The 24,916-nt window shown below is 38.6% G+C and overlaps 1 protein-coding gene across 6 annotated transcripts in view; it reads left to right on the forward strand.

Moving 5' to 3' along the window:
- Window positions 1-24,916, forward strand: part of LOC126188265 (uncharacterized) — a 104,927-nt gene that overhangs the window by 45,402 nt on the left and 34,609 nt on the right. For 2 of the 6 annotated variants that reach the window (XM_049929829.1, XM_049929831.1), the window contains exons 2-3: window positions 10,224-10,507; window positions 16,737-17,044. In XM_049929829.1, the coding sequence (XP_049785786.1) occupies window positions 10,224-10,507; window positions 16,737-17,044 (592 nt within the window). Of the gene's footprint in view, window positions 1-4,165; window positions 4,277-10,223; window positions 10,508-16,736; window positions 17,045-24,916 lie in introns of all 6 variants that reach the window. The other 4 variants (XM_049929832.1, XM_049929835.1, XM_049929833.1 and 1 more) reach the window with 3 other exon arrangements.

Here is a 24,916-nt window from a genome sequence, read left to right on the forward strand (position 1 = left end):
TTGAACGAAGATTATGTTGAAAAATAGGGTTTTGTAACCAAAAGAGTAGGGAACAATGTGATGTATTGTAAAGCTGAATAAGCCAACCTGTTTTCAGAAAAATAAACAATGTTGCATTACTTACTGATTGCCACTCGTAACTGGACATTGCTTCAGCTTGACATTTTAATATCAGACTATGAGCTGGATTGACTAATAAGCCTCTCATGCAGCACCTTTTTGTAAAAAATAAAAAAAAATAAAAAAAGAAAAAAAAATCATTGGGTGTTGGCAAAAATAGGAATAAGCTTTGTATAAAACCTATACCATTTTAATTTTACCACCCTGTAGAAAACAGTACAAATCCTCACCAGATAACATTGTTTAATAAAGCAAACCTACAAAGTCTCACTATAAAAATTAATAAAATTTTGTAGCAGTCATCTTAATTTAGAAACTTGTCAGGGGCTGACGACTCATTTATTAATGCAGAACTTGTCTCTCATAGCAGAAGACACCACCAGCATCACCCGTACTGGCATTACCATTTCTGATGAACTCTTCTATATGAGTGTAATTCCAGCCAGAATACTGGTAGTTCCCTGTAACAAGGAGACAATGTACGTCTTTGCACAGAGAACAAAGCATATTAAGGCCACAGTAATTTTTTACTCTCCACAAGTATACGTTCCTTTAAACTACATCAACATGCATTACCATTGATGCCCATCCCTTAAAGGATAAAAGAAAAATATACTAGAAATCTGTACGTATGCGTTACTCATTCACACAGAAACTGCTGGGTGGATTCGGATGAAATTTGAAATGGAGTCAGCTTATACCCTGAATTAACACATTTGCTGCTTATAAATACTTGCCTATCAAATGGGCAGGGTGGGGATGGAAAACAAGTGTAGTCCATGTTGCACGAGAACCCATACTTTATTCATCCAGTATTTAAGAATGAGAGCACTAGGTGACATGCACCAAACTGTACACATAATATCAAACCTTTATGAAACTTTTTCTTACTGACAATCTCCACATAATGATGAAAGCAAAAATGTTCATTGCTTACTACATTTTTGCCGTTCATGCAGTAAAACTGCCACATGAAGCATGGTGTTTTAACTTATTACTGCTTTACTACTAACTGTATTTGTGATACATTTTGCAGAAAGTATTCACATATACCACTGAGTGTACCAGCAAAATTATACCATTATACAACACACAGTAATATATTTTAGATCTATGCAGATTATATTTATATGTTTTGACGATGCCATTATGGACTTGTCGCTTTAGGATGTGGTGTAAAAAAGATCTGAGGATGGTCATTACAGACTGAAACTGGTCATCATCTAAAGAATTCATATTGTGATAAAAGACTGGAATAAAAAACGCTTGACAGTATTGGATCACTGTTTGTATACGCGACCACGTCGCAGTTGGTAAAATAAGTATTCCACACAATATCTGTGTTCTTACTCAACAGTATTATATTTTATAATTTTCATGCATGAATACCATTTGTTGGTAAGAAGACAGAGAGATACACATCATTCCTCTGTAGTGATACGTATCACCACAACATCTTTTATGCCTAATGTTATACAGGGTGTTACAAAAAGGTATGGCCAAACTTTCAGGAAACATTCCTCACACACAAAGAAAGAAAATATGTTACGCGGACATGTGTCCGGAAACGCTTACTTTCCATGTTAGAGCTCATTTTATTACTTCTCTTCAAATCACATTAATCATGGAATGGAAACACACAGCAACAGAACGTACCAGAGTGACTTCAAACACTTTGTTACAGGAAATGTTCAAAATGTCCTCTGTTAGCGAGGATACATGCATCCACCCTCCATCGCATGGAATCCCTGATGCGCTGATGCAGCCCTGGAGAATGGCGTATTGTATCACAGCCGTCCACAATACGAGCACGAAGAGTCTCTACATTTGGTACCGGGGTTGCGTAGACAAGAGCTTTCAAATGCTCCCATGAATGAAAGTCAAGAGGGTTGAGGTCAGGAGAGCGTGGAGGCCATGGAATTGGTCCGCCTCTACCAATCCATCGGTCACCGAATCTGTTGTTGAGAAGCATACGAACACTTAGACCGAAATGTGCAGGAGCTCCATCGTGTATGAACCACATGTTGTGTCGTACTTGTAAAGGCACATGTTCTAGCAGCACGGATAGGGTATCCCGTATGAAATCATGATAACGTGCTCCATTGAGCGTAGGTGGAAGAACATGGGGCCCAATCAAGACATCACCAACAATGCCTGCCCAAACGTTCACGTCATCAACACAGATTTTCTGTGAAGTCACAATAACCTTCCTTCAATTGGGCCAACTGGCAGTGAATCGAGGAAGTACAGTACATACTGACGAAACTAAAATTAGCTCTAACATGGAAATTAAGCGTTTCTGGACACATGTCCACATAACATCTCTTCTTTATTTGTGTGTGAGGAATGTTTCCTGAAAGTTTGGACGTACCTTTTTGTAACACCCTGTATAATGAGGTTCCAACTCCATCATGCACAGTAGTAACAGAAGATCGTAAATTATTAATCAAGTCTCTAGTGCGATCAGTTTCGTCACTATTGGAGGATCTCATGCTAGCTTCTAATTTTCCCAATTATTGTTCCATTTCATTTCTAAATCCTGCAAGAATTTGAAGATTCTTATTTGTGACTTTTTCTAAATTACCCTTTGTTTCTATTAATTAATATTTCCACTCTATTCAGTAGCCTATACTTTACTCATTTCATGTTATGTAAAAGCTAAACTTTATTTTCTGGCCTTTCTACTACCAAATCCAAATGGTACTCTAAATCTTGTTCATGCTTTAATATTAATTCCATTCTCATTGAGAAAATCTCTCATCTGTTTGTGAGAATCTTTTGTTCATAAACTGCATAATTATTTTCAATACCTCCTTTCCCTCTATGGGAGCTGGGTCAATCCATATGAAGTAGTCCAGTAATGGTTGCTTGGCCATTTTTAAATATTTTAATTTTTTTATATGTGATTGCTCTATATCTGAGAAGTTCAAAACAGTTTCTTAAAATAATTTATCTTGCACTTTTACTGGATGGTGGCCATTTTTATTCATAGGCCCTCGACGATTTTTCAGTCTGGAGACATTAGCGAAAATTTGAATGTATCTGCACGGGGTTAAGTTACAACATTGCAATTGACATGATTGTTTTCAGAAAAGTGTCCTCTATAACATTATCTATTATACAAAATACCCTAAATTAAAAAATAAGCAGTCAAAATGACCTCCAGATTTTGGTATCCAAATTTTCAAAAATCCACGTTTTAGGCCCAAAAATAACAGACACGGAGTGATTTATTAGTGTCTACTTTTTCTGTAGTTAGATATCATACACTACTAGCCTCATATAGAGCAAGAACACTTACAAATGTTTTCTTAATTTTTTATGAATTTTGAAATTTGAAAATTTTCATTTTTTGTTAAGTTTGGGGTTAGTTATCTCAGGTGGGACTGAATATAAAAATATGATTTTTGCAGTGTTTGTACACCTATATGATAGCAACGTACTGTAAAAATTTTAATATAGATATCTGACTGTGAACAAAGACATGAATTTTTGAAAATGAGGAAATAATTCACATTACTCTGCAACTGGTCTTATGGCTACTGCCTATTTAAATGGTTTGGTGTTTCATTGTAATAAAATTTGTGACAATTTAGTTAACACTATCACCTAATATTCATTTAGTTTATTTATTTTTAATAATACAATATTAAAGAATAAGAGCTTTCGCTTTTGTTCTGTGGTAATAAAAATACCCATTTACGTTTAGGTTTATTGTCAATAAAGAAGTACATTATTGCTGGGTGTGGCATTGTAGAAGTACATTATTGTTGGGTGTGACGTTGTAGTCAGTCTGTTCTGAAACCTCTGTTAGTGGATTTACATAATTCATCGAGAGTGGAGAATGTGTTACGTGCTTTGTTCTGTGTGTTATTTGTAATTAATTTTGAGAGATTAACTGGAATGCGATAACATGGATGAACAGTGCTCTGCTGGACAGATAGCAAGTGAAGTGTGTCACAAAACAGTTTACAGTTCCGTTTCAAAAAACTTGAAAAATCTCAATGACTTTGATGAAGTTATGCAAACTTTGTTTAAATTTCAGTTAACTTCTTCTGTAACATCAGTGAGTGAGTATCCTGAGAAGAAATAAATTCTGGAGTGCAAGCACATTTTTGGAAGAAAGTGCCGTGATCCACTTAACCTATTACCAAAGGTTTGTGGGAAATAAAACTTGAACATTTTTCCTTGTTATGTGAGAGTGAAACAGCTTACCAAGTGAAACGTAATGTGATTCCTGGAAATTCCCTGTGCCAAAGTTGTTACTCAAAAATATTTTTTGTGAATCCATAATCAGAATCATTTAACCTTGTTAATGACATTTATATTCCTAATGAGGAAGCTGTTATCATATTGGATTTTGCTTGTTAGACATATCTCCTGCTTCGAAAATAATAAAATTAAGTAGCAGAAAGAGAAAAGCAGCTATTGAAAATAAGGTACAACAAATTTCAGACAAAATTAGAAAAAACTTGGAATCATGCTTTAATAATACAGATGCCAACAATATTTGTAAAGAAGAAGAAAATCTACCACCAGCATCATCTGACACTGAATATTTGAGCTTAATAGAGAAATTAAAAATTAAATTTTCAATGACATCTAAAGAGGAAAGAGTTAAAATTTTAAGTTTGCTCCCTGACTCATGGTCCAGAGAAAAAATTGTTCATGAATTCAACGTTTCTCATCATTTGGTTAAACTAACCTGAAAATTTGTGAAAGAGCAATGCATTCTTCCAGTTTTAAGAAAGGAGTAGGTATAAGTGAAGAAACAATTATAAAGATCCAGCAGTTTCTTGAAGATGATAAAAACAGTAGAATGTGCCCAGGTTGCAAAGATAGCAAAAGAGTTGTTATAAACGGAGTTAAAATAACAAAGCAGAAACGACTAGTGGTGTCAAACTTAAATGAACTGTACGTAACTTTTAAAAATTCTCATCCTGAGTGCAAAATTGGAAGGTCAAAATTTTGTGACATCTGCCATACATGGTGTATTTTGGCTGGATCCTCAGGGACAAAATTGTGGGTGCAAAACTCAGTGATCTCAACTACGAAGAGTTACTAGATTTAATGGTCTGTGACACTAACAGTTATATCCCGCGTCCGGCCATCCTGATTTAGGTTTTCCGTGATTTCCCTAAATCACTCCAGGCAAATGCCGGGATGGTTCCTCTGAAAGGGCACGGCAGACTTCCTTCCCAATCCTTCCCTAATCCGATGAGACCGATGACCACGCTGTCTGGTCTCCTTCCCCAAACCAACCAACCAAACACTAACAGTTATGACTGCATGATGAGTTTGTATAATAAATGCCCTGGTAAGGAAACTGTTATTGAATTGTTTCACAAATATGGCGAGGAAATGCCAGACAGTATTACCTTCGAACAGTGGGTCACAACTGACAAGGCAGAAATGATAAAAGTGGTTAAATCTCAGGAAGAATACTTGGAATCTTTAATTGATAACTTAAACAAAAACTCAAAGGTCACCACTATGTTTCTAAAATCCAAAGTAAGTTTTTGAAGGACAAAAAAGCACAACTTCATGAAACTGAATGTATAGTGCTAGCTGATTTTGCAGAAAATTTTACATTTGTGATTCAGGATGCAGTACAAGGGTACCACTGGGTCAATGACCAGGTAACAGTGCATCCATTTATTCTCTACTTAAAAATGAGAAGGATGAAGTTTGCAGTTCTTCAATTTACATTCTAAGTGACTACTTGGAGTAAACACTTTGGTTGTATGTGTGTTTCAAAAGTATGTAATAAATTACATAAAAGAAAATTTTCCCAAGGTTGAGAAGCTGATATACTTTTCAGATGGAAGTGGTAGTCAGTATAAAAACAAAGAGTTTTTCAAATCTGTGCAACTGCAAAGTAGACTTTGGGTTGGAGGCTGAATGGCACTTTTTTGCATCTTGCCATGGTAAAAATGTATGTGATGGAGTAGGAGGTACAGCGAAATGTGAGGTAAAGCCAGCCTACGAAGGCCAACCACAGATCAAATACTCACAGTATAGGACATGTATGTCTTTTGTATGGATAATGTCAAAGGCATTACCTATTTTCTGATCAAGAAAGAAGTGGTTCTGCATATTAAAATAACACTTCAAAGCAGATTTGAAAACTATATAGCAATAAAAGGAACAAGGCATTTCCACAAATTCCTTGGCATTACAGAAAACTTAGTTCAATACTATGCAACATCAGAAACCGAAATTTATGAGGATCATTGTGTCAGTAAAATTACATCTCTGTCTTTAATGTTGAATGACACAGTGGCATGATACTAATTAAAAACATTTTAAGGAAACTTTCAGTGCTTGAACTTACCACAGCAACTTGGAGGTCTTACTCTATATCACAGAAGCTGAATGAAGAAATTAGTGTTCTTAACATTCACCATCAGATTTAGGAACAGTCACATCTTGAAGGATGTTAATTGAAAATATTTATTTTAAGTATGTCAAGGTAATATAAATGCTAATTTCAGTGATGTTTCCACTTTTTGTATATAATTCAGTACCTTACTTGATTATATCCTGCCAATATCACACATGAATAAGCAACAGCCATAAGATCAGTTGTAGAGTAACGTGAATTATCTCCTCTTTTCAAAAATTCATACCTTTGTTTAGTCAGCTTTCAATGTTGCAATTTTTACTGTACGTTGCTACCATATAGGTATACAAATTGTGCAAAAATCATATTTTTATATTCAGTCTCACGTGAAATAACTAACCCCAAACTTAACAAAAAAGGAAAATTTTCAAATTTCAAAAATTCATAAAAAATTAAGAAAACATTTGTAAGTGTTCTTGCTCTATATGATGCTAGTAGTGTATGATATCTAAATATAGAAAAAAATAGACTCTCATAAATCACTCCTTGTTTGTTATTTTTGGGCCTAAAACGTGGATTTTTGAAAATATGGATACCAAACTTTGGAGGTAATTTTGACTGATTACTTTTGAATTTAGGGTATTTTGTGTAATAGACAATGTTGTAGAGGACACTTTTCTAAAAACAATCACGTCAATTGCAATGTTGTAACTTAACCCAGTGCAGAGATATTCATATTTTTGCTAACGTCTCTAAACTGAAACGTCGTCGTACACTTACAAACGAAAATGGCCACCATTCAGTAAAGGTGAAAGGTTTAAAAGGTTCTACAATCTGCTAGAGACAGTTTATACATACCTGGTCAAGGGTCTTTTGGTATAATTTTTGCATCTTGTAGTGAATTTTATTGTTGCTTTCACACTGAATGAGCTTGTGAGATTCAATAGAGATGTCTCGCATGCCCCGGGGACTGAAAATCTACATTAAATTAGTACCTTTTTGTTTTGATGAAGTTTATTTAGGAGTATTTTAAGATGTTTCAGAACGGCACATACATTGGCTGCTGGGAAACCATAAAAGCATGCAATAATTATATTTGTTTCTAAAATTTTGATAGCAGCTATCTCAAAATCCTTACCTTTATTTAAATAACCAAACTGGTCAAATTTCTATATTATACAGAATTTTTTATAAATACAACAGCACCTCCACCTTTGCAACTTTTTCAGCTCCAATGGGGTTCTAATGCATAACCAGGTATGCTATTTGAACAGATGTGGTCCGATTTCAACCATTCTTCTATAATGCTTATGACACTTACATATTCCAGGTCTGTTGTGAATAAGAGTTGAATGCATGCCAGTTTGTTTGTTATTGACTGCACATTTTGGTGGTATACATACCTTTTTGATGGAGGTGGCATACTACATTATTGCCTTTGGTACCTAGGGTGTTGGTTGCCTGTTGTGACACCCTCTTATCTCCCTTCTGGGATGTGTTTGTACACAAGTGGACATAAAGTTCTTTACTATTGCCTCTCCTGATATAGGAGGCGTGGCCATAAAAATTTTTCAAAGTCAAATGTGCTAAACTCACTAGAGTTATCTGTATGTTTTACACTGCATTTGTCCTTGGGTACAGGGTTTTCCATAGTGATGTTTATCCCTTATAACTAAGTGGTACTGTGGGGCCACTTAGTACTTTTTCTTACTTCACTGTTTCTAATGTGAAGTTTGTGATTTCTCTTCTGCCAAGGTTATTTAAGTGAAATCTATTTCGTTTATACTGTTCTCTGCATGTTTAACTTGGTTTAATTACTGTAATATTTGCAAATTTTGAACAGAGTTTATAGATCTGTGAATTTATATTTGTTACTTCTGTTTCTAAACGTGACCAGTTTGGAAGATCATGTTTAAATGGCATGTCCACTAAAAACGCTCACATTGAAGCAATGGAAGGTTGTTATTTTCTTAAAGTTTTTGTTAAAAGTTGGATGTTGTTCCCATTACAGTTACAATATCAAAAGTATCTGTTCTGAGAGTGTTGTGATTAATGTTTTTCATGATGAAACTTGCATTGGCTTGGGGGTAAACAGAAACTAAACGTTCAGTTTGAGAGTCTTTATTTAGAAATTGGGAAATAGCATGGCCTGGGTGTCATCCAAGATGATAGCCTTAACTTTTATCCACACAGTTTTTGTTTTCCATGAAATTTTTTACTTACTTCCACCTTGTTTTCGGAATTACGTATAGATAACTTTGAGTTTGTGAGCTCTATAACCATGGAGCATTAGCACTGTCCTATGCTTACCTAATGATTCAGGACCTTATATGTAAAACATGGTCTTAGTAATGCAGTATGAGCTTTGTTTTGCTCGACATGGTTGGTTCAAAATACATGAAATATTGTGTAACTGACATTATGATATGCACCTGCAATTTTAAAATTGACTTTCTACTGTAATTTGCATGATGTACTAAGAGTTTCTAAAGTAACTTTGACATAACTGCAAATTATCTGCTTACCTGAGTGGTGGCTGTGGTATGGATGATAAATAATTTCAAAGAGAGATAACTATAACATTTTCTGATGACCTGTTAGCATTTCAAGACCATGACTGAAACAGTTCACAAGAAGGCGCCTCACTTCAGAACATATCAGACACAGGTTAGTGCTGCCTGAATACGCTTGATGATTTGCTGAAAATATTTTCAACTTAAATAAAAGCAAATACAGTGTAATGCAACTTCACGCCAGTATACAAATAAATATAAAATGTGAAAACTGAATGAAACTCAATATACTGAGAACAAATGGCAAACTCCAGGTCTGAAGGACACTGGAAAGTTATCTTCTCTCAAAACAGATGTAGCTTAAAAAAAAATTGATCCATTGTAGAGTATGGAATGTTTGTCTGGGTCCCTATGAAGTCAGATTTTTGTAGTGACTGATAATAAAATCCTAGAAATATTATTTCTATCAGGGCTTTATACATCACATAAGGATGTCATGGACAGAGTAAAAAGAAAAGCAAGTATTATTGGAAACAAGAATTGTCAGCCTCACATACCTTATCACTCTTTGAATATTAAAATATATACGTATAAATTTTCCACACCTAGATTCTGGCACTGCAAATCCATGCCAGTGCCTTGGATAATAACATATCTATTAAAGTAGTCCTATATTACCACTTATTGTTCTCAGACAAATACCTATACCTGTACCTATATTAATATATAAACAGGAAGTGTTAGCAAAAATCTCAAAATTGTTAACAGATGTAATTCAAATTATTATACTATACTATAATAAACATTCAGATGATTAGGCTAATATATATATATATTTAAGCAACAATGCACAGGCTTTCTGTTAAAACTGAGTGAGAGAAAGAAAATGCTGTGAAAATGTAAGTTTTAGTTTTCTTGACTATAGTAAAAACACTAACTCTTACCACAGAGCATCTCAAAAACTAGAACCATTCTCTATACTGTTAGGACATGGCAATTTTTTTTTAAAAACAAAAATTGTGAACACTACTGTATGAGGACTAAAAGTACCTGAACTTTATTGTTTAAATGGCTCCAGTATATGCTTCCTCCAGCAAAAGGAGGAGGGGGGGGGGGGGGAGGTTGCAGTGAATCAGGATAGATAGATTGAGAATCTTAGCACTTAATAGGTTGGAATTAATAGGTAAAAACTGTAATGAGTTAATGATCTATGCACTTTTATCATTAATTTATTTGTTCTGTTACAGGTTGATGTCCCTGTCTTGTTTGGAGTTTAGAGATTTCTTTATAGAAGGTGAAACACGGTTTTTTCTAAAACGTATAAACACAATCACTGAAAATGAAATTATTGGAACAATCCGAAGAATTAGAAAGCATATTGCAGATGGTTTGAAATTTTATGCTAAATCTCAGAAAATGTTGGAAATCCTTTATGTAATAGACAATACTCTAACCCAGTTACAAACTGATGCCCTGCTTCATGCATTCAGTACTAATCACAGAGAGGACTGTATGGAGTTTGCAGTTCACTGTGAGTTGTTACAGGGAGAGTATTTGATATTTCTTGTCTGTATGTGTGTACTTCAGATACAAGTGTAAAAGAATATTTTTTTATTAGATTTTAAATATCTTTATGCGGCACTGGTCACTTGTGGATGCGTGATCATTCGTCTTGTGGCCAAAAATATGAAATATGCTTCATGAATTATCAAGCTAGGGTAAAATTGCAAAAATTCAGTTTTTTTTGTTACACTAAAATGCTTTTTATTATTATTAAACAGCTGTTTGAATAGGGTTTTCACAAATAAAACCCACCATTTACAGTGAAGTCCAATGTGCACCTACACAGTGTTTATAATGAGTAGAGTAGCTGTTTCTGGTGTTATGTGAGGCAAGAGAAAATAATGATAATGATAATGATAATGATCATCATCATTATCATGTAAAATTATTGGTAGTAGTAGCTGTTCATTTATGAGAATTAAAGCTGCTGGCTCCCAGTAGGTGCCACGTTAGTACACTTACAAAAGAGTTTGCTTTAGTTGGAATTAAATATGATAACTTACTGTTCAATAAAATATTTAGCTCTTCATATTTAGTATACAGGCGTAAGTTTCTCTAGAATATAAAATTTAGCTCTTCATGTGTTGTATATAGCCCTGTTCCAGCTCCATTTATTGGCAATACTGTACAGACAGAGCAAAATTGCTCAACAAATGGCAGCAGATAGGAACACACAGTAAAAGCAAAATTTCCAATTTTCAGAATGTGGTGCTGTTCTTCCTGATTGAGTACAGGAAATGATTGGAGCAAAATGGACTGGCAAGGCTTAAGGTTACAGGAAAACTAACAACAAGAGGAGTCATTCATGATCCAAGTTCAAGGGAAACCTCCAGTGCCACATCTTCCAGAAAATTACTTGAGTTGAGATTTCCCCCCCCCCCCCCCCCCCCCCCCCTTCCCCCAATCCCATTCAACTTCTCTCAGGATTTGTAGTTAAGGCAAACATGGATATAATCAATGGTTGTTGTACTGATATTAAATGTATATATTGCATATTTTTCAACATAATCATCATAGCAATTGTGACATTCATCATAGTGATGCACCAGCATCCTTTATACCCTCTTCAGATGAGTCTGTTGTATATCTGTTAAGCCTTGTTACCATGATGCCTTGTAGTTCATTTTAAGAAGCCATAGGAATTCATGTCACTAGGGATGATAAGGAATGCAGCTGCATACTGTAAGATAATACAAAGGCTATGCAGATAAATTCAGACATGCTGTCATCAGTGTAATTCTGTTTAATGACACTGCCCAACTGTGTGATGCTACATCATTTTTACTACTCCAATGATTGAAATAGAAGATGATGGATTACCCCATGCCCTCTTCTCATCCCATCACCAGGCCTCTCATTATTCCTACACTCATATTTGATCTTCTGCCCTTTTAAAGAGAGAACCAAGAGGGACGCCTAGTAATTACAGGCAGACTTTTTTCAGAGGGGATAGGAGAGGTAGTGTACCATTACAGCAAAAGCCTTAATCGTCATAGTGAAACCCTTTTTGATATTCACACAGTCAGAGGCTGAAAAGTAAAGTTGCTCTGTTATTAGCTAAAGAAGATTGTACGCTGTCCATGCATTCTTTCAGCATACAGTCTAGCAGTGCAGCTATGCCTGCTAGTTTTTTATTTATTATTAATTTATTTGTGTTCCTGACCTGACACTGTCTAATGGGCAACTTCTTTGTGATTGTTTTATGTTTTCTGTAGAAAATCTGCATACATTTTTGGTAATTGTAGTTATAACTTGTTTCAGTACATAAAAATATTTATTCGCAAAATTTCCTTGATCGTGTGGATTGTTTGACTTACTCATACCTTATCTTTTTTCTTACTTTCCTGTCTAATTTCTGTGGTTTCCTGTTCACACACACACACACACACACACACACACACACACACACACACACACACACACTTGTCAATAAAATTATTTAATTAATTGGATAGAGAAAAAAATCTACTCACCAAATGCCAGCAGAACACACACACATAAGACTGTTGTGATTTGCAAGCTTTTGAAGCCAGTGGCTCCTTCTTCAGGCAGAAAGGTTGAAGAGGAAGGAAAAAGGGTGAAGGAAAAGGACTGGAGAGGTCTAGGAAAAGGGGTAGATTTCAGGAAAGTCACCCAGAACTGCAGGTCAGGAACACTTACAGTATGGGATGAGAAGGAAAGACTGACCGGGGACTGCATCGGACAAGATTTGAAAACCTGAGAGCTTAAAGGTGGAAGAGAGGGTAATATGCAAGACATATTACTACTAAAACATCGTGCACCAGTTGATAAGAGTGAAAAGCTAAGTGCTTTGTTCGTAACAGAGGTGGGATGGGGGTGGTGAAAAATAGACAGGAAATACAATGAAAGATGAAGAAAACTAAAATGGAGTGAAGCAAAGAGTAGCTACAGTGAAGAAAAGCTGAGGTGAGGTGGAAGAAATTAGTGTAAATTAATGCCAGGTGGGTGGTGGTGAGAACCAAGGAATGGTGTAGTGCTATTTCCCAACTGTGGAGTTCTGAGAAACTGTTGTCTGGGGTAAGAATCCAAATGGTGTGTGTGGTGAAACAGGCACTGAGGTCACGAATGTAATGTTAAATATATATATAATTTTTTTTCCCCTCTGCACAAGCAAGCATACTACTACCACCATTGGCAGCTGTGACTGGAATGTCACTGTCACGTAAAGAGCAATCTGGTGTGGGCCTGGGCTGCTTCACAACCTGGGCCATCTGAATCCTTCCCTCCTCCACCACCACCACCACCACCACCACCTTTTCTGAACTGCGCAGATGAGAGTTATCCTTATAACACATTCCCTGCTCTCCATATTATCTCAGCCTCAACCTATTGTAACGTACTGTCCCCACACCCTCCATGCAACAGTTTCTGCCCCCTCTATCCTATCACCATCTCCCTTTTCACATACCCCCGCCCTCTGCCAGTCTTTTCCCCTTCTCTGTTACTCTCTGTTCTCCTCCCCATTTTTTCCTCCACCCCGTCTGCCGGCACTGCACATAGCAGTCTGATGAGGTTGCTGCCTAGTCCCTGCATGCTCCTCTAGACTGCACTCTTCTATCCCCCCTCCACTCATACCCTGATATCCCTCCCCCTTCCCTACCCCACTCCAGATTGATATTCATGTGGGGAGTCGCATTGCAATCAGAGCTTCTGGTGGTAGCAGTTGTGTGCATGAAGTGTGCTTTCAAATGCCACCCTTAAATGTATTTTGATTGTCACTGATGCTGAGTGAGAATAAAATATTCAGTTTTTGTATTTTATCTGTAATTGGACAACGGCAATAGTAAATTCTCAACAATACCATTGGTGCGACTTAATAGTTTGGGCCTCCACCATTCACAAGTATGTAGATGAGTGAAAACTAGAAAGTTTCAATCACAGTTAATAAATGATATGAATGTAATAGAGGGAAACATTCCACGTGGGAAAAATATATCTAAAAAGAAAGATGATGAGACTTACCAAACAAAAGCGCTGGCAGGTCGATAGACACACAAACAAACACAAACATACACACAAAATTCTAGGTTTCGCAACCAACGGTTGCCTCATCAGGAAAGAGGGAAGGAGAGGGAAAGACGAAAGGATTTGGGTTTTAAGGGAGAGGGTAAGGAGTCATTCCAATCCTGGGAGTGGAAAGACTTACCTTAGGGGGGAAAAAGGACAGGTATACACTCGCACACACACACATATCCATCCGCATATACACACACACAAGCAGACATTTGTAAAGGCAAAGAGTTTGGGCAGAGATCTCTGATATGAAACTTCCTGGCAGATTAAAACTGTGTGCTGGACCGAGACTCGAACTCGGGACCTTTGCCTTTTGCATATCAGCGCACACTCCTCTGTAGAGTGAAAATTTCATTCTAGAAACATCCCCCAGGCTGTGGCTAAGCCATGTCTCTGCAATATCCTTTCTTTCAGGAGTGCTAGTTCTGCAAGGTTCGCAGGAGAGCTTCTGTAAAGTTTGGAAGGTAGGAGACGAGGTACTGGCAGAAGTAAAGCTTTGAGGACGGGCCGTGAGTCGTGCTTGGGTAGCTCAGTCGGTAGAGCACTTGCCCGCGAAAGGCAAAGGTCTCGAGTTCGAGTCTCGGTCCGGCACACAGTTTTAATCTGCCAGGAAGTTTCCACTTTGCTGTTCATGTAATAAAAATGGCACATCAGGTGTGAAGTTTTAATTTATTGCTTCCTTACTACTAACTCCATTCACAAAATATTTTGTTGACAGGATCCATGTATACCACAGAATGTACCTGTGAAATCGTCATTGTACAACACTTAATTCAAGAAATATGTCATAAACATGAGATGCTTAAAACACTAGGTTTTGCCTAAAATGGAGTGCAAATTACCCAAGCTATGCTCATCCAATGTTTGACAGTGAGAACACTTAGCAACTTCTAAAAAACTTTAAACATAATTTCAAACCTAAAAAACTTTAAACATAATTTAAAACATTTTTGAAACTTTTATTGCTTATAAACTTAATGACAAATATTCAACACATTAACTCATTTGTAAAGTAATCAGAAGTTTGGAGCTCTTTCATACACAGGAGCTGAATTCCTTAAAGAACCACAGCTTTACTTGCTGACAATATAAACAATGAAAAAACTTCATTTATAGTAAGTGACAGTGTAATGATCTCCAGTTTCTGTCATTCAATGATCGTTTATTGGTAATAAGGGGCACTAGTGACATGCAGCTCAGATAACGAGAGGGTGACAAGTTCTTTGCCCAGAGCGTTTTGTGGCATTGCCAGTTTGCTCTCTGTCTCTTTTCCACATTAAACCCTCTAGCTGTTGCTGCCTGTGGCAAATGACAGTGTATTAAATTGGTCTGTAGCCAGTAAACTTATATCAAACTTGTAGGAATACATATTGATGATAAACTCAGTTGGGAAGAGCATATCAGCCAAGTCTGTAAAAAGATCTCACAAATGTCCTACCTTGTAGAAACAGAGATACTGTCAGTAATAATTATTTCCAAACGACGTATTTTGCGCTCTTTCGGTAACATATCTCATATGGCCTACTCATATGGGAGACATTCTGCTCATATCAGCAACATTTTAAAGTCCAAAAAACTGTCCATGTAATATGCAAGGCTGGTCGTATAGAGCACTGTCTCACTCTTTTAAAGGCCTAGGATACTAACATTGGTGAATCTGTACATCTAGGAGTCTGCATTATTTGTCAAGAACAGTATTAAAGAATGTATTGCCAAGGAAACAATTCATGAACATAACAGAAATAAGGCAAACATTGACATTTCAAGGCACAGCCTACCAATAACAGGAAACTCCCATAAAGTGAATGCCCGCCAAAATTTTTAACAAGTTTCCTTTTACTGCTCGATCCTTGCCATTTAAAAAATTAAAAATATGTGACTGGCTAACAAAAATTCTGTGTTACAATATTAAAGACTACCATGATATAGACAATGATGTTATTATTTAAGGTTATAGCTGTATATAAGATACTTAATTTTTACATGTAATGTGAACATTAATTTTAATACTTTAATTGCAACTGTAACTTGCTATCACTGAGTGAGCCTATTCTACTTTGTGGTCAACAGGAAATCTGTCACAAGGGACACTCTCTGCTTCTTACTATCTTTTGAAACATGTATGTACATATAAATTTGTCACTATTGCTTGTTAATATGTAATTTTTTGATTACTGAATGTCAGTCACAAGAAACACTGCACAGCACAGTAACAATCACCACACATGCACAAATATGAAAATTGGTGTTAGATGTTCAACAAGCATCCTGAAATACTCGTACAAGCTGCAGGAAAGTGTGGCAGGATGACGTTGTTGGCTGGTGTGTCATGTGCTACACTGCCACTCACCTTATACATGCACGTTACTCTAGTTAAAGTGTAAACAGTATTCTTTGATGAATGTTAGGCACAAATAATAAGATCTTTTGAATTAATTGTACATGAATATTTCAACGTGAATTGGTGTCTAGCTGATGTAAAGTACAGAACTGCCTGCTGCAAACAGTAGCATATTGTGCATCAGTGTATTAAATTGTTATGAGCTGTTTCATGTATCAAAGAATATCTGTGGAGATAGTTCTTAATGATATTAGAACGTCTCTAGTAACTGTTCATTACTCTTTAAGTTACTATAAGGCAGTTTTTTATTCTGATTCATTAGTGCCTTTCACGGTGTGCCTGCAACTAGTACGAAAGAGGCTGGTGGAACTTTCTGAAGGTGTGGCCAGAGTGCCTTGTGGAGGATGGCGTAGGCAGCTGCTGCCTACTCTCTTTGCAACACAGTTGAGGGCAGCTTGCAGTTCTGCAGCAGAACGTGGGTGCCTACAGTCTGTCCTCTCAGATGAGCGACTAAAAGGAATACTGCAGAAACTAAGTGCATGGTTCCAGAATCGCAGTGTTGGTCTGAAACAAAATATCTTAGAAGCAAACAATGTTGATGCCCATGCACACCTGTTCCCTCCTTGTCAGGTGAGGACCTATAAACATTCGGTAACTCTGTTTCATTTCAAGTATTTTACAAACTTTAATCATGTGGCTCCATAAATAATTTTGTACATTTATTCAAGAAAAAATTGACTAGATCTAAATTTTTTGCCACCTGCCATGCTATGCAGGTGTTACGAGGCATGTGGTACTATATAGTGTGATTCCGTGATGGTGTTGCAAACTTACAGCGATCATGGTGAAGGGTAAATGTATAAATCTGAGGTATGGGAGCCTGGTCCAGAAAAGACTGGGTTGAAAGTTATAAGCGAAAACTGTTCAGATGCCTCTGACAGATAGTATGGACCAAAGCAAGGAAACAATGCCCAGTAAACATGGGCTCTAAAGAGAATACCTTAAGAGCTATGAACACTCGTTCATCTTTGCTACTGTGAAATACACATCTTCTGCTGAACAAGTGCTCATAGCTCTTAAGGTATCCATTTTAGAGCCAGTGTTTACTGAAGTTTTTTTCTTATTTTGGTCCATACTATGACTTCCAAAAAATGGAAAGCGAAGAGCTTGCAGTAGAAGAGGTCTATTGTCAGGAGTATCAGAAAGATTTTATAACTTCAGACTTGGTCATTTCTAGACCTCTTACCTTAAATTCATCATCCCTGAGACTCTGTGACATCATCACAAAATCACCCTGTTTATAAAACTAAAGAATGCTTATAACTGTGTAAATTAATAAAGGAGCTTCATGTCTTGACTTTCAGTGAAATACCTGTGCCATCTCATTATTAGTATTATTTATTTGGAAATATGTTGTGGGAAATTGGAAGGGTCTTCAGAACAGTGGCAAGGTATGCCTAGAAGAGGTTATTCTGCAGCAGGGCTGGTGCACATAACTATGTTAAGTGTTTGGTTTCAGTCCCACATTAGGCAAATTTCAGTATCATTTCTTTCTTCAGTCAAAAATATTAAACTAATTGGGCAAGAGATTACAATTACTACTAAAGTAGCATTAGATGACCAAGTACAGTACCTCTAACTTTGATGATTATCTGCATCCTGTGAAGTACTGAGTCCATGTGGTGGGCAACAAATAGTTTATTATCTGAAAAAGATCTGCATGCATTTGTGTCTGCAGTACATATCAAGAGAATAACTTCGTGCCTTTTATTCTCTGCACTGAGACTGGGAGGTTTAAACACAAGTGCCCAACCATTTTTCCTTGTTTGCCCAAAAATTCCTTTTCTCTACAGCCTAAGGGTTGAGTTACTATGCCTCAACATGTTAGGACTGTGGAGTGGTGTTTCACTGGGGCAGTTGTGGGGAGGCCAGTAAAATATCAGATGAGGTTATCCCATTAAGCTGATCATGCAGTCGAGACAAGAGAATCATAGAACAGGGAAAAAATATTTGTGGCCTTCAGGCAGAACCAGAAATGGAATATTTTGAATTAGATAGATTGAAGGGGGAAGGAGACAGTGGGAACTAGGAAAAGGTAACAAGTAACGAGCAAAAGGAGAAAACCCTGGCCATCACAGTTCAAATTTCTTTTAGCAATCAGTTAATCAGTTTGGCTTTTTACCTGAAATAAGGGAAGAGCCTCAAACAGTTTTTGAACAAAGTAGAGTGCAGCAAACTTCTAGGAACAACTTTAACCCTTTTCTGCCCGATGGGACTGAAAAGTCCAATCACTTTCTAGAGTCATAAAACAGTGTGGAATTGAATTCATGCACTGGCATCCTGTGTGGTCATTTGTTTATGTCTTCTGTAGCACGAGAAACTCTTTGGCTGTGATAGTTAAATAGCTCTGCCCACAGAGGACAGAAAATGACAGCTTTTCGTACTGCTGTGATATTCATTTTTTATAAGAAAGTACGGGACCTGCTGACGTTAAAGCGCATAAGGCAAAATCCCTATGATTACATCAGTCAGGGGGGCACATTTTTGAGGTTAGTTGGATTATAAACAGGCAGCCGTGAAAGAAATTGGAGCAGAACAGAACCATAATATATGCAACAGTTTCCTGAAAAGAAAGATTAATTTGTTTCATGAGAATGGAAAACTGTATAGTCACAGGGATAGAGAAGTTGAATATCAGGTATTATAAATGTAAAAGTAGGACACAACATCAAAAACTGTTGAAACAGCAGTTCTTGTGTAGATCATAACTTCTCTTGTAATTGTAACAATATACAGATACCCCCTTTAGGAAGCTTTCAGCTATAAGAGACCTACAAGCATTATTAAGTTGCTTGTAAGACAAGAAGAAATAACTAGTAGTTTCTGAAGATTTCATTGTAGATTTCTTAAGAGTCTGATGGGAAAAGTGAACTGGGATCATTCTTTTGCTGTTTCAGTCTGATTTCAATGGTAAATTTTCCAGATTTTACGCAACAGGATAGCAGGATAACATTTTGATGGATAGTACTCAGCTGAAACAGTTACTATGTACCCAACTGTTAATGACCTAAAGGATGGTGTTGCGCAGTTGATGAAATAAATGATGTAGTACTTCACTGCTCTGAGGCATGTTCATACAGAGCAGTGAATCTTGTTAATGAGAACAGGGTTTTAAGAATAAGATTATGGGATTCAGAGTTCGTATGGCCTAACCACATAAATAGCACATTTGAACATAAAATGCTATTTGTTAACACTGAATAATAGACACTTGATTAGTGCACAATTACATTGCATGTAGTTTAAGCAAAGCACAGGCTACAGATGTCTTTAGTCAGCAATAACACTTGCTGCTCATTGTGTGTCATGTCGTGATGACTATCATGAGACACCACATCAGCTTCCTTATTTTTTGAACAGCTGAAGCACGGAATTTGCTGAAGCAGCGACTGGAAACATTGGATTCCTCATCTCCTATAGTTTTCCCCAAGGACTTTTTGGGGTGGCAGCCACTTGAGCAGAACACAGCAGGCCCTTTCTCAATGTTTTTGTGGTTTTATAGGGACAGGTGCAATGAATATGGTCTGGCTGTCTTGTCTGCCTCTTTAGCTGCCCACTGTCACTTGTACATAAATGTAAGCTCAGAGTGCACATTCGTCAGCTGTTGACTGACAGATAGCAGGGTCATGTCCCAGGCAGCTGATTTGCAACAGCTGTTGGTGGGTGTGCCCCTGTGCTGAACCCAGGAACACTTTGCACATGCAGAAATTTTAACTTCACTTGTCTGCGACTGAGTGTGGAAATAGTTGTTTGGGCAGGTGATGGTAGGTGCTCCATTGGCTTGTCTCTACTCAGCATAATGGTGTCTTCTGCTGAATCTGATATCTGAGCGGAAGTGTGTGCAGGGGTCACACTCTTGGAGTTGCCATTGTGGTAGACGGGAAGAGTGTATCTGTGTCGGCAAATGCTGATTTGAGTCATTCAATAGAAATGATGTCTTGTTTACCATTCCCATCCAAAATGAAACACATTGCTACATCTGGAAATAACACTGTTGGGCCTGGAGTAGGGTGGTGAGAGCAGAGTCATCTTTGAGCCAAAGATATTGAGATGTTTGCAGACCATTGTGGATAAACACTTTTCTCTCTCTCTCTCTCTCTCTCTCTCTCTCTCTCTCTCTGTTTGTGTGTGTGTGTGTGTGTGTGTGTGTGTGTGTGTGTGTGTGTGTGTGTGTGTGTGTCATGGACTGTGCAGTCAGAGACGTTGCACAAAATTAGTGTATATTTCAGAGGGCTGTCACCCACAGCTACAGGAGACCAGTGCCTATCCTCTTAGATTGCAATACACAGCCCCAGCAGGGCTAACAGTAGTGTGTCAAATTGCAGTGAAACTCTACACATCAGGGCAGTCCAATTACTAGTGAGGTCATAGCTTGTATGAATGTGAGCGTTTGCTCTGCCATCCCATTACTGGCAAGATCATAGCTTATTGTGTGAATGTCATTGTAGCTGTAGAATTGGAGTAATTCCTGAAATAATAGCTTATCAAATTGATGTTTTCTGTTAGTGGTTATGGTTTGTGGAATATCATATCTCGTGGACCATACCTGCACTAATGCTCTGCCAACAGATTTAGCAGACACATCTGCAACAGGCACTGCTTCTGGCTGTCTGGTGAAGTGGTCGACTATTGTGAGAAGTAATGACACTCTGATGACTACAACAGTGGTCTCACAATGTTCATGTAAAGGTGTGCAAAGTATATTGCTGGCATAGGAAAGCTCTCAGTTGGCGCAAAAATGTGTCTAATCTTTTTTTGTGTTGAAAACTTGTGAAGGTGTTGGCGCAGGAACATCAGTCTTTCTGTATACTGGGACAGACGGCTTTGTAAGCAGGTAGTTTGGCTGAACTGTAGATTCCAAGGTGAGCAGGAATGTGCAAGGCATTGAATATTCGTGGTGCTACTTCTCAAGAATGCATGGCTCCTGTCTCTCTCCATTCCCATCAAGCCAAATTCCATTCTGCGTCCCAGGCATCAGCACAAATTCAAGTTGCAATGCTGTGGATCATGGATCTCTGAGATGATGATGAAGAAAATGATCTTCTTGTTGTTCGCTAGCAATGTTAGTCCAATTGATAGAGCTTGAACTAGTTGGGAGACACAGTCCACCATATAGTATCCTGCCCTTATTTGTGCTGTATGTCAGCTGTGAACAGTGCTATAAATTGCACCTGTCTACATTGGCAGGATAAGTAGAGGTCAGTTAGGTGTTGAAAAATGATTGTGAGCAGTTAATGATCTGTGATTCATAAGAAATTAGGACCTTCAACACACGATCTACAATGTTTGATGGCAAGCAATTCTCTGTTGATTGCACTCCACTTCTGTCGTTGTTCAATGAGATTTGTCAAAAGCAATGCAAATGGTTACCATCATCCATTGACCTTCTGTTGCCATCTGGCTTGCATCCACCAAAGAAGATATGTCTATTTTGGGTAGGCCAGTACTGTAGTCTGAGACAGAGCCTTCTTGAGATCTTCAAAAGCAGATTTTGTTTGTAGTGTCCACAGAACCTTCTGGTAGATCAATGTGTGTTTTCCTTTAAGTAGGTGGTTGAGTGGCTCCTGCACAACTGTTTAAGAAAGATGTCAACAATAGTAATTAAACATTCTGGTGAATCTGCATAGCTCTTTGTAGGTCTCCCCAGTGGACTCAAGATTCTTTTTTGAGTAGGTGCCTGGCTACCGCAGGGCCCTAGCTTTTGCAGCATTACTTCCTCTCCATGCTTCAAGCTTGTACTTTCACAATCCCCTTCCTCCTCTGCGTCTCCACTTTGTGGTTTTCTTTGTGCAGACCCTGGTTTATGATTGGGACTAGAGTTTCCACTTCCAACCTTTTCTAAAACCTTTCATTAAATACACACATGGGCCGCATTATTAGGTTTGACCTGCCACCAATTTTCAAAATTCTCCAGAATTGCAGATTGTGCAGGGAAGGTTGCCCAATTCGGTGTGCCTATCCATCTTTGGAGCCTTCCCTCTAATAAGGTAATATACGCAAAACCCAACGTGGTAGCCCTTCCATTGTGTGGCTTTCATCAAGTACTTGCACGGTGGTAGCCCCCTGACCAGGCAGGGATCACGCTGTTGGTGCCTGAGCTGAAAACACTCCTTGCATGCCAAGGCGTACTTGCCTGTTGTGACTGGAGCACAGGTACTCCAAGCAATGGATAACTGGCCAGGTAGCCTTTGCTGAGACTGGTTGGCTCTAATGGGGAGAGTCTGTGTTCAGAGTGGGTGGCAGAGTGGATGGCTGATGATTTGCAAATGAAGCAGATGGAGTTATCTCCTGCTGACGATCATACGGCCCCAGCAGTCTCTGTGAAAGGACAGTCCTCTTCTAATGAAGTGTGATATGACTCTAAAATGTTCCCTTCCCTGGCGACACCATGGAAGGAATGTAGGGCTAAGTGGCAAGCAGAAAAATACTCCCCCCCCCCCCCATACTTAGTTCACAAGGCACTGGTTGCTTGTAACAAAATGAGTGACATGCTGGTGACTGTCACTCCCCGCAACATGGTTCAGGGCATTGTTTTCCACTGAGACCTGATGATTATGAGCTATGCTCCAACTAGGAGCGACGGGGTGTACACTTTGTCTACTGTGTACACAAGAGGCCAAAGGACAATAGGGTTACTACTAATGCCTTCATCTTGGCCCTTGATGGTGATCCATTGCCTGAAAAGTCAAGTCGATGGTACACTGATGCACTGTGAAACCTTATATCCCCCCCCCCCCCTCCCCCCGGTGCTTCAGGTGTTTCAAACTTGGACACATGTCTTCATGTTGCAATGCTAGCTCCATCTGTAGAGATTGTGGACGAGTGCTACATGTGAATGATCCTCGGGACCCCCCCATTAGTGTCAACTTGTGAGAAAGCTGCATTCTCCCTGCTCGCTGTTTCCCAGAGAGAGAAGAAGATACAAGACTGAACAGATCAATTACCAACCGGCCAGAAAGAAGTAGGAGCAGTTGTTCCCTTTGGCGACAGTACTCCTGCCTGTTACACCTCTTACCGTGGGCCCTCAGGGCCGCTCAACCATGCCATTCTTTAGAGCCTACCCACGTGGGAAGACAGTACCTTAGTGGTTATCAGAAATCACAGAGGCCATTAGAGATCATACAGGCTCTCCAACGCAATAAGTGGCACTCACCAACGGAGCACCTCATTACCTAAGTGGCTCCATGTCAGAGTCCACAACCCAATAAATCGATGGAAGTGAGAATGCTAGGAATGGCATGCTTCAACAATTGATCTCATACCTCTGCTTTGCAGGTTTGGGCTAAGTTCAGACGTCTCTAGGGATACCAGACACCTGCAGGTGTACCTGGTATTACCTTGAATAGCACTGCTTACACTGACCTGGATACTATTGCCGAACATTTTTCTCTACATTATGCTCGAGGCTCAGCATCTGGGAATTATCAACCTGCCTTTTTTGTTCTAAAGCAGCACCTGGAGTCATATAATGTTCCATTCAACAAGAAGTTGGAATTCATTAGTGTAAAGCCCATTGCACTGGTACAGCTCCAGGGCCAGACTACATCCACAACCAAATGGTCAGGCACATACCAGTGGGTTGTCAACGTCATATCCTTGCCATCTTTAACTGGATCTGGAGTGAGGGTGAATTCCCAATGCAATAGCGAGGAAGCATCAGTTTCCCAGAGCTGAAACTGGGTAAGCCCATTGTAGAGATGGACAGTTATCACTCAGTATGTCTCACCAGTGTTCTCTGTAAGTTGCTTGAATGCATGGTGAGCTGGTGGCTGTGTTGGCTCCTTAAGTCTCAGGGTCTTCTGGTTCAGTCCCAGGGTAGTTTTTGCCAAGGCCATTCCACTACTGATAATCTGGTTTACCTGGAGTCCACCATCTGAACAGCTTTTGCCCAATGTTAGCACTTTACACCTTATAGCTGTCTTTCTTAATCACACAGTGACACCACATACTGGCCACCGTACACGAATGGGATCTATGTGCTCCGCTCCCAATTTTTATCTACAGCTTCCTGTTGCACCATACGTTCCGGGTTCGAGTTGATGCTTCCCACAATACCCCCCACATTCAAGAGAATGGGGTCCTGCAGGGCTCTCCTCCTATTAGCAGCTGTGGTGTTCTCAGTATAACCATCCCTGTATGCTGATGACTTTTGCCTCTGCTATTTCTCCTCTAGTGTAGGCATCGCTGAACGTTGACTGCAAGGTACCATATGAAAGGCGCAGTCATGGACCCTCAGCCATGGTTCTCAGTTTTTGGCCACCAAGATTCATGTCGTGCATTTCTGTCGATGTCATACCATTCACCCTCAACCAGAACTTTATCTCAATGATCAACTATTCAAAGTGGTAGGGACTTACTGCTTTTTAGGACTGGTCTTTGATGCTCGTTTGACTTGGATTCCCCACCTTCGCCAGCTTAAGCGAAAGTGCTAGCTGCATCTTA

This window comes from Schistocerca cancellata, chromosome 5, assembly GCF_023864275.1.
Source record: "Schistocerca cancellata isolate TAMUIC-IGC-003103 chromosome 5, iqSchCanc2.1, whole genome shotgun sequence".
NCBI classification, from domain to species: Eukaryota; Metazoa; Arthropoda; class Insecta; order Orthoptera; family Acrididae; genus Schistocerca; species Schistocerca cancellata.